Source organism: Centruroides vittatus, unplaced genomic scaffold, assembly GCF_030686945.1.
Source record: "Centruroides vittatus isolate TY-2023 unplaced genomic scaffold, ASM3068694v2 contig_166, whole genome shotgun sequence".
NCBI lineage: Eukaryota > Metazoa > Arthropoda > Arachnida > Scorpiones > Buthidae > Centruroides > Centruroides vittatus.
Genome location: NW_027121006.1, coordinates 1,310,243 through 1,321,583, shown reverse-complemented (window position 1 = coordinate 1,321,583; position 11,341 = coordinate 1,310,243). Strand labels below are relative to the sequence as shown.

The 11,341-nt window shown below is 33.5% G+C and overlaps 1 protein-coding gene across 1 annotated transcript; it reads left to right on the top strand.

Annotated features, from left to right (window-relative positions):
* Positions 1-9,157: 9,157 nt before the first annotated feature.
* On the top strand, positions 9,158-10,213 carry LOC136968959 (uncharacterized). The gene has a single exon (XM_067263035.1). It carries the CDS (start codon positions 9,158-9,160, stop codon positions 10,211-10,213), a length of 1,056 nt encoding a protein of 351 aa, XP_067119136.1.
* The last annotated feature ends 1,128 nt before the right edge of the window (positions 10,214-11,341 follow it).

The window sequence follows — 11,341 nt, the reverse complement described above, 5'->3', positions numbered from 1 at the left end:
CTTATTTTTTATCACTTCTACTTTTTCCGGAATAAAATCATGATTGGTCAGAAAAAGAATAAAACAAAAGCGAATGACAAAACACAGAGAAGGAAAGAGGAAGAGAAAACAGAAAGTGAGAAAGAAAAGAACAGAGTGAACACAATATCCAGAAACAGAGTCAACTCTGAGAAAAGAGGACCAACAAACAGGATTTAACCAGAGGAGGGTATTAAATCTGGAGGAAATAGAGTTAGCAAAAAGATAGATATAAAAGGAAAGAATAAAGTGCAAAAGAAAAAAAAAAAAAAAAAACATAAAGTGTCCGAAGAGAAAATAATTGCTTTTGTAATATGTTGTGAGTCTCAAAGTGCGGATACCTCCGCTAGGTGCCCCCAGTTTTAGTAACAGAAATAGGCTAACTTCGAATAGACTTTGTATTTAATATTAATTTAAAACTTAAAACCAATGTTATGTTTAATTTGTTTTCGTAATTAATTTCCTTTTTTATTTTTAGGATGGTTTAATTGATTTCACATTTATCCTCCTGAGAGGCTTATTCCTGGACTTCGGTATGACGTACCCTCCGTTTCAAAACTCTAGAGAAGACGGAGTCTAAATCGGAGGTGTGTGCGATAATACACACATGGTGGCAGGTTCCTATTGAAAACGCCACGAACTCGATTTTTAAAAAGCCAAGACTAAAGATTTTTAAAGACCTCAAGGTGTTTTAAACCTGAAGGGCTTTGCCCTTCAGGTTTAAAACACCTAATGTCCAATGTCACGCATTTTAAAAATACTTTGATTTGTGTACAGTAATAAATAAGTGGAATGAAAATTTTTTTAAATGCCTTAGATTACTCTATCCGTATCATGTAGATCACTGCAATTTGAACAGTTAATAATAACATTTATCACTTAAGTATTTTTTAAGTCTTTCCTACCTGTGGGCACAAAGGGGCCATCTTTTAGCAAGCAATAATTTTTCATTAAATCCAATCAAACGGTTTTCTGCGAACCTAATTGCTAGTGGTGTCGGAGTCCTGACTACCACGGCGTTCGCGTCATACCTGTTCCACAATTGGACATCATTCGATACGCATGTGACTGTAGCAAATCCATTACATACTTGAAAAAACCTTTGAAAAACTCGGTGTGATAAACCCGAGATGTGACGATGATTATTTGTGGTGATGATTACTTCTTTAAGACATGTACAAAGAAAAACGAAAAGCCTAAATATGCGAATTGTTTGAGGAGCGGCCTAGATAAACACGAACATAACACACTGGATAAGGAATGTCTCACTCTACATTAAAGCAAAAGCCTTATATATTAAGACAGCTGACTATTTACCTTAATGTCTTATGGAAATCTTTACAGAGCACAAATTGTTTAATTCATAATGCTACCTTTGCTTCTTAGCACACCAACTGATACAAGCAGATCATCGCTTCTCTATATACATTTGTGTTTGCTGACTGTAAGAAATATGTAAGCTTCATCTTTCTCTATTTATTGAGTTTAAAGTGTTGGAATTAATACAATTACTAGCTGCGTGGACTGTTTTTGACTTGTACGCATATTATATATGGACTCGTGAGATTCTCAAATCTTTGTCTTACAAATTTTCTGCACGGGATAAATGCTATTAAACACTTATTGTCAGAATTATTGTATTTACAGTGACCTTCTTTTGCGAAAATACTCCTGCTGATAAGTATCGGTTATATGCTGCAGCATGCTGCTGCATATTTTGTTCGGGTCTTTTATTGTCATTGTGTTTTATTTTATTTTATTTTATTTCTTTTTATTATATTTTATTTATATATTATTATTTTTTTAATTTAAAAAAAATTTTTTTTTTCCTTTGCTTTGTTCATTAGCGCATACTGTAACTCTGTGGAACTATGCAACGGATATGCGCCTGTAATGCTTACTGCGAGGCAGGACTTTGTACCTTGTTTTAAATGTACAATAAAACTAATGAGTAGTAGTGTCCTTCCGGACTCTTCTGCTTAATTGTAATTGTTGTAAAAAAATCGGTTCTTCTATAGGGTATAGGGTAACTGAGTAGAGGTCCGAATAGTCTTGCCTAGACGCTTCGTTTCGACGATCGATCCGAGGAGCGGGGATGCACCGCTCCGGGGCGATCGTTTCGGACTTTTTATACTTGACTCGCAGGGGAACTATCGGGGAGAGTTCTGATGCAATGTGGTCTAAGTTCGATCTGAGTCCGGATGTCGTTTATGCTAACTGTCAGAAATTGAACGCTTCCACAAATCTATTGCCTTCTTCTATTCGGTATTGTTACTCATTTTACCTCATAAAATTGATAACGGCTGCCAAATACGTAAAATTGATTGCAGTTAGCAACTAAGGTCGTGATTTGTATTGCAACCTTAGTAATAAGTGTTAACTTGGATGGTCATTTCATCGGTTACAAAATCGAACGAAATAGGATGTGTGTGGGTATGTCCGGGTTAGTCCCTCTTTTCAGCGACCTTCCCATTACCCTGTCGTGTAATAAAATTATGATATTTTACTAATTAGACAGCTTTTTGAAGATCGAAACAAAGGTGAAAATGAATAAGTGGGGCACGACCTCAGAGAGAGCGAAAGTGTGAAAGATGAATTGTCAATCTCCTACTGCGGGGAAAATTAGAGAAAGAAGAGAAATAATGAACGAATTATTTCGAAGCTCTAAAATTCACAAAAGAGCTCGAAATCTCACAACGGTATGCTTTAATCAAAGAGTCCAGTTATTCAATTACATCTGTCTACATCAATAATTTTGTTCATTCGCTGATGTACAGCTATTTTACTCTAGAATGCATGAACATAAAGATAATTTCAGTTGTTGCCATGCTGATCACTGCCGTTTTAATAATACAAACAGTATTTGCATTTCTGCTTACAGTGTTGGATTTATTGGCTTTTCCTAAATGGATATTAATGCGGTAGGCAATTCGATGTGTTAAATTTCTTCTTTCTTTTACGTGTGTCATATGTTTATTTCTACACTGATTTGTTTTATAAATCTATGCACTTACTTTTAAAATTAATATAAAAAAAGGAAATTAAATACAATATTGCATTACATCACGTGACATACAAGTGTAATTATCACGGGGCTATTAACATAATAGAAATTTTATACATGTTAATGTGAATTTCCAGGTATGGGTTGACCCGATCGCATGTCTTTGATGCCCGTTTATTTTTGAAAGACCAAATGAACTTTTCAATGAAATTACGGAGTCAGGGCGCCAATTGATCTTTTTAGCAAAATTCCGGATAATCTCATACCTGTTATATATTCAGCGGGACGGCGGAAAGCATTTCGGAAATGTGCATATTCGAATTTCCCTCAACTCGTCTTCAGCCCGCTTTTCATCGTGGTTGGCACTATTTATTCAATTTCATTCGTCAAACCATCGGAAACAGTTTGAGTCATCCGAGGAGACAATTAACAAAGATTTTCCTATTTCAATTGGTATCAAAGTTAAGACTTCTCTTCATAAATGACGGGAACTTGTATCAAAAACGAAAGAGTGCTGTGGGTACTCACGACTGAAAACACTTATGTTTTGTTAAATTATTAAAACTTTAAATTAATTTACGGACCTCAGAAACAACTATAGTCTCAGATTCTCACAGTAATACGTGACGGGAAGTTTCATTAACAACGATTATTCAAGATAATGAAATTTAAATCAAACCTTAGACTAAAATTAAAGTTATTTCGATGTTTAAGTGAACTGTGAACATCGCATTATAAATATTATGATGTCGTTCACAAAGAATTAAAGCTTTAACTATAAAATATGATATAAAATTTACTTTTTTTAGAGATGTCGTAGTATTTTATTAACAAAATGCACGTTATTATATGTAAATTTTGGTTAACTTGTATTTTACATTCGCGTTACTTACAGACACCGGTAATTACAGGTATTGAAAATCGACGTCTGATCGTGATTATTTTTACCTACTTTGTACAGACGAATATATCCAACAGTATAACAATGATGATTTCACACATTTCGCTTTTTCATTGACTATTGTTAATGAATGGCCATGTAACTTGTGTACGTTGCTAACAGTTTATTTGTCTAGCGCTTATGCAATCCACTAGCGAATAACTTAACCATAACCTAGTTTGATTTTGTATTTTTAAGAAACAGTTGAATAGTTTGAGTGCAAAAAATCCACAAAGAAACATACAGTATAAGAATTATTCATTTGAATCTTTGATCGGATCGATTTCAAAATTTGCTTAAATAAATAAAGCGAGTAAACAACACGAGAATCAGATAGTGAAAGCGTTATCGTATTGAAATTTTTTCTTTTACGTGTATAATTTATAACACTTTTTTCCTTGTTGTTCGGATATAAACATAACCGGAAAACATAAATACGTATAAAACCTTGAATCGCACAAGTAATTACTGCACGTGTTGCTATCTTTCCAAACTCGCTGATGGGGTCATTTTTAAGGTCAGGTGTTAGACGTGAGTAGAAATAAAGCCATTAGGTTGTTTTGTTGTGAGTAAAAAGAAATATTTGTTTATTACAAGGTAAACATATACATCATATATTATTGAAATGATAGAATAATTACATGTGGCATATCCAAAAATAATAACAGTCGTATGTCGATATTAATTTGAAAAATATTTACATAAAAGTAAGAATAATAAATAATAACCCATACCAAGTTTAATAATATTAAGTTACTTTAATAATATTAAGTTATCTGATTGAATACATAATATTAATGAAAATTAGAAGAAATGAACAATGCTCGTGCCATTTTTAAACCAGTTAGGGACTTGTGTTGGAACAAACCTAATATTTGCCAGAGTTATGTAACAGTTAGAATTTTAAAAGTACATTTTTTGTCGCACGCCCTAGGGTAAGTGACAATTATATATAATAATCGTCACTAGAAGTTAATTATATATATATATATAACGTTAACTTTTAACAATCAGTTATTATTTATTATATGCAGTGCCGGCTCGAGCAAATTCAGCGCTCTAGGCAAATGACTTTGACGTTCCTCCATTTAAAAAAAATTCAAACAATATAAAACACCAATGTAAAATAAAGAATGTAATGTTTATTCAAATACGTAATAAAACAGCGTAGTAAAGGACTGCGATAAAAAAACTTTTATTTTTTAAATTATTTATTGTAATTTATGCATATACTTTCGCCATGCAGTTCCACGAATTCAAGCGCCCTAGGCCATCGCCTAGTTCGCTTATATGAACGGGCCGACCTGATTATACGAGTCGATGCTTATTTAAATTTCCCGTTTTACTAGATTTGTAGATAGGTAAACAATGGAAACGAAGCAGCGTGTGAACCTAGTAAAACCTGGCTAAAAAGTATAATTTATTCACCAATGTTGTTTTTCAAACTTGTCTTCAAAAAAACGAATGCTAATGTCGAACAGTTTCATCTGTAAGAAAATTCATTGTTCACTACACAATGCAATACACTTCGAATATTGTTCATCGCTAGTGTCAAAATATTCTTGTTTTTTTTTTCGGAAAAGAACTTACGTGAAAATTAAGTAAAATTGCTCATATTTTCTTTATTCTAATACCTATAGGAAATTATCAAGTTAAGTAATATTTTTCCGTTTTCTCAAGCGAAATTAGTTTTTTTTTACATTTAGAAAAAAAAAAAAAACTAAAGATTCCATTGCAATCACTTCGGCGACCAGTTTATATTTATGAGTAAAACCCGTTTGATGCATTATAATTATATACGATTAAATTTTTAATTTAATATTTATTTAAAACAGCACAAAAATATTAATACCAATTTAAAATTTTTTTATAAAGATGTACAGATGTTTAAAGCCACAATATCCAAAGAATGGGTATTTCGACGTGCCCTTGTTATTATCGCAAATCAATAGTTTCTCATTACGTATAAATTTAAATTAAGAAAATAAAATATTTTATCGTAAAAACTATTTGTTTAAATATATTTTTAATTATTCTATAATATCCAACGTTGTTAAAAATTAAAATTCTCATTTCAATTAAATTAAAATTAATCATCATCATTAATAATTAAGAGATGTAAAACATTTACATTGCGTATTTGATAATAAGTTTGATGAATTCACTTTATTCCTTGTTTTTCTTATATAAAAAAGTACTATTTCAGTTGGAAATTTAAAAAATTTGAATAAATATTTATGTGAAAAAAATACCATTGGAACTTATCCAATACCACATTTGCTAATTGTAAAACTGGACACACAAACGCAATCCCGCGCACTTTGTTTTCTAACCGGGTTTGGTGAGTATCACGCAATTTTGCCTTTTATACTTTCGAGTATTATTTCGTGAGACGGCAATCGAATTAATTTCTATTTAAAATATAATTTATATATTATTTTACCGACTCTGAAATTTATTTATATGACTTTTCTTTTAAATTACGAGAACTTTAATATGATCGTGATCGTGGAAATGATGTGATCGTGGAACGCGTGTTTATGCAATTCAACAAAGTTTTTAGAAGAGATATCGTTAATACAGAAATTTGCATCTGTTAACCATTCGTATTTGTACTTTTTCTTGATACGCTGTTTTTCTATTAAGACCGAAATATGTAAAATGTATAGCGATAAATTACGAGACGAGAGAAAAAGCAAAACGGGTACGTTTGCAAAAAGAGTTACATTGTTTCGAAACGTTTCTTATGAATCGTTTATGTTGAGAACAAGTGTCGACTATCACTATTTTTCGAACGACCCACTATAAATAAATTCCACTGTTATGTGGTTAGCTTCGTTTACTTCCCTCAGTTGTTTTCTTTATACACTACTCGCTGACCCGGCCACGCGTTGTTGTGGCTCAAAATGTATCTATTATAAATGTATAACACTTCCCCCATGAGGGAATTTCAAAAAATCCCTTCTTAGTGTACATTCTCTTGACGTACCCTATTAAAACGCAATCAAAAACGCATCTAAAATTGTATAATAAAAGCCGAGTTCTTCACGGTAAGCCTTTATCCTGTCCATCTCCCCCAGTAGGGGGAATTTCGACACGTATATTATATAAAAACAGGTGAGTATTCGAATGCAACGTTGTGTCAAAATTTCAAAGGAATCGGTAGGAACAAACGAACGTTATATTTTATTTATATAGATAGATAGAAAATGATCTGCTTTAGTCCATTCTCAGAGAAAAACATAATGCCTCACAGAAAAGCAAACTTAGGTCGTCGGAAGTTTGCGCCATCTGTTGGACATAACAGCCTTAATCCATATCTATAGGGCCTATATATAATCGAGACGAGTTGATAATAATAATAATAATAATCAGCGCAGAGCCCAAACGGTTAGGAGTTGAAAGTTAAAATTTGGTACATAGTTAGGGTACGTCACGAGTACGCACACTATGAAGGGATTTTTTGAAATTCCTCCCCACGGGGGAGAGGGACAGGATTAAGTCTTAACACTTCCATCAACGATGGAAGTGTTACGTAACAATGGAAGTGTTAAGAGAAAGCGACGTGCAGTTTTTTTCGTTTTTGCGGGAAATCGAACATATTTTTAGAGCTATCTAAAAATTCTGTAATTAGTCTGGAAACAGGGGGACCCAATTCTTGCATTCTGTGAAAACGGGTAAGGTTGACTGTAACGTAATAATCTTAATATTCGCTAAAACGGTTAAAAGTTGAAAGTTGAAATTTAGTACACAGTTAGGATACCAGATTTAAGTACCAAAGTGTTAAGTAACAATGATAGTGTGAAGTAGCGATGGAGAACGACAGAAAGCGACGTGCAAGATTTACGAACGCTTGAAAAAAAAAAGAATAAAGAAAAAGAGTAATATGTTAGAAAACATTCGATTTTCAAATTTAAACAGATTAGTTCGGTTTTTCTCGATTTTTCTTCTTTAGAACATTCGATGAAAATCGAACGATATAATCAGAACACGTCGTGAAAATCAAACAATATTAGAATATTCGATTTTCAAATTCGATCTTTCTTTAGAAAAACTTAGATCGTTCATGAAATTACTTTTTTTTGTGACTATAGTGTAATAATTTTAATCTTCGCTATCGTTACTTTTGTCCGAGCAACGCCGGGGCTACCTGCTATTATAAATATATTTTTGAAAAGGGGAAATGGTGGTCTTCACATATGCCAGAAACCTTCGCGAAAGTGCATTAAACACCTTACCGAAGTTTCATGGCAATCGGATAAATGGTGTGGTAATGCATGAAGAACAAACAGACAAACAGGAAAACAGACATACATTTGTTTTTATATATATAGATTTGTAACGAAATTTCTTCACGATTCAACATTCTGCTCAAAGTGGCAACATTCCAAAAATCGAAATCTTTCTCCGCTCAGCACCCAGTCTTTTATTATCTCTTTTTATAACTGTTTTCGCTATACATTCGGCGTTATTTGCGACCCAAATATTTATCCTTTCGTTAAAACATACAAAACTCCCTCCACGTTATCGTAGACCGCCGTTAGCTCTCTATAATTAAGCTCGGCCACAGGGGTAACGTTAATATGCCAAATTTAACCGTTAATATCTCCAAGACCAATAAACCAATTTGAAAGAAATTTAACGTATTTAGTGCCTGCACCGACTTAAATTTTAAATAAATTCTTTCAATTGTTCTGGACTTACGCAATACCAAATTCGACCATTTTATAGTAGATTTAGAGAGACCAAGTAACCGGAAAATCTGTAAGGTGGGTGTGCGTTATAAACACATCTTTAATGGTCCTTTTGAAAATGTTGACTATTTATAAAATTATTGTTTATTATTTACATAATAAATGTTTAAATTTATTATATTAAACAATCATGAAATTTTAATATTCGAAAATTTAAATATTAATATTTCGTTCGTCGATTGATTATCACATGTCATGATTTTTTGCGATTACTTTTAATCTATTAGTTAATACTTTCACAGTGATTTTACCCTCTTGTTATTTCCTAAATACTTTGCCCGTTCTGCACCAAATTTTTCATATTATTTGAGAGATCTCCTGTTGGCCAAATGCAGAACATCAACACATCGTAAGCAAGCCCTCGAGCTAGCCCATCTCATGTGTTATAATTCCATATTCCAGTTCAACAACAGAGCCTATATACAGAAACGTGGGGTACCCATGGGCAGCCCGCTGTCAGGCGATCTGTGTGAATTAGTTCTACGTAAACTAGAAGAAACCATCATTCCGCAATATAGCGCTAACATAGTTTTATATAAAAGATATGTGGACGATGTATTCATAGTATGGAAAAAGAACACGAACATCGTCGATTTTGTAAATCACATGAACAACAATCCGTACGGGTTAACCCTAAAAATTGACCAAACCTCTAGCAACAATGTCCACTTCTTGGATATAGATGTCAAACTAAATGGAAGAGAAATTGAAACTGGTATATACTATAAACCGGGCTACATCCCATGGTTTATTCCAGCAAAATCAGCCGACTCATACACGTATAAAATTGCAGCCTTCCGGGCTTTGGTTAGAAGGGCATATACACACCCTTCCAAGATGAGAGATACTAAGAGGGAGCTACGGAGGATAGAGCGCATCGCGATAGCACATGGATACGAGAAAAGTCTAATACGAAAGCTAGCAGGAACCTATGCCAGACCAAGAAATACGCAAAATACACACGGTAATCGGTTGCAGGAACAGACCAGCCGATACGCAGTAGTCGAGTACAACCAGCGATTAAAGACCTTATACAAAGAAATCGCAACCAAAACGGGTACCAAGGTGGCATACAAAAGGTCACAAGATGTTTACAAATTGTTGCGCAACGCCAAAGACAAACTGAACCCTCTTAGAGCACCGGGGGTATACAGTATCCCAGTAAGAGATGACAGAGTTGGGCAAGAACTGGTATACATCGGCTCCACGAAAAGATCAATCCAACAAAGGGTCAAAGAACATAGGTATGATATAAGCCATCAACGGTGTACCACCGCCTTGTCAACCTATGCCACAGATCCAGAAATACACGCTGACCTGAACAACGCCAGATTGATAAACTCAGCATTGCAAACGGATGACATCAGGGCCCTAGAGGCCCTAGAAATATACAGGGCCGGACGCACTGGAAAATGCATAAACACCAAAGACGGCAACACTCTGTCGCACGTGTGGCGTTACGTGTGTGACGAATACGAAAAAGGCAACGCGTCATAGCGCACGCGTAGAATCAAATTATATTCGAATATTTTGAAAGTTCCTCGAGAAATTAATTCAAAAAATTGGAATCCTGCTCTAATTTATTCTTTTGTTCGAATGACCTGAGGCAGTCCTCGGTAAGGACGAAAACGTTTGTTTGGACGATCAAGAAGTACCGGATATTAAGGTTAAACGAAGTGAGTGTGTATTTTTCATATTAAATCTATTGAAGGAAAATAATACTAACAACTGTTTATATATTTTTTAAAACCAATATTGTATGTTACTTTATTTGTCTAGTATATCCATTCCGATCTTTTGGTCCTCATCACCACATTCTCAGGAATTATTAATAATTATAAACAAATAAATATCTAAAAAGAAAAGACCAAAAAATTACAAATGGCAATACAGTAGAGATTCGAAAATCGGAATCAATTGGAGACTGGGGTTGTTCAGATTAGTGATTTGTTTCGATTACCGACTATGTACGAAAAAATATATTAACCTGTCCGTTGTTCAAATTTTTCTCCGTTGCGTGTCGCTTCGCGTCGAATTTTCGTCGATTTTAAGCCTAACGAAAATTTTTATAATAATAATCGAGGCTATTGTATCGTTAAAAATTATTTCTTTATTTTGTACAAACAAAATAAATATATTGAAGAATATAAAAACATGAAAATTATACTTTAGAAGTAAATCTAGTATCACAAAACGTTCGATTCAGCACGACACAGTCCGACTGAAAATCGATTCCGAATTACCGGATTCATAAACAAATAAACATCTAAAAAGAGAAGACCAAAAATTACAAATGGCAATACATTGCTTTTTTTTAAAAAAGACCTACAAATATACCTCTCTAATGACACATCTCAGCCCGTATTTAACTTTAGTAAGTGTACCTTTTTGTTGATGTTCTATCCAAGGTGACCAGTAATGTTGTGGTCTAAACTCTGTTAAATTTTATTTCATTGTAATCTTCAATTGTCTACCTGTTTCTCCTATAGAAATTCCTTTATTGATATTACAGTTACGCGTTCATTCATACAATACACCAGCTTAATTCATTTTTTCTTCTTTATTTTGTTAATCCCTTTTCCTAGTGTAAATTTTATTCGTTGGTTAATACGGGTAGTAGGGAAA

Bases quoted from the DNA above. Each gene is read 5' to 3' on its own strand.
- LOC136968959 (XM_067263035.1), top strand. From the start codon at position 9,158: ATGGGCAGCCCGCTGTCAGGCGATCTGTGTGAATTAGTTCTACGTAAA.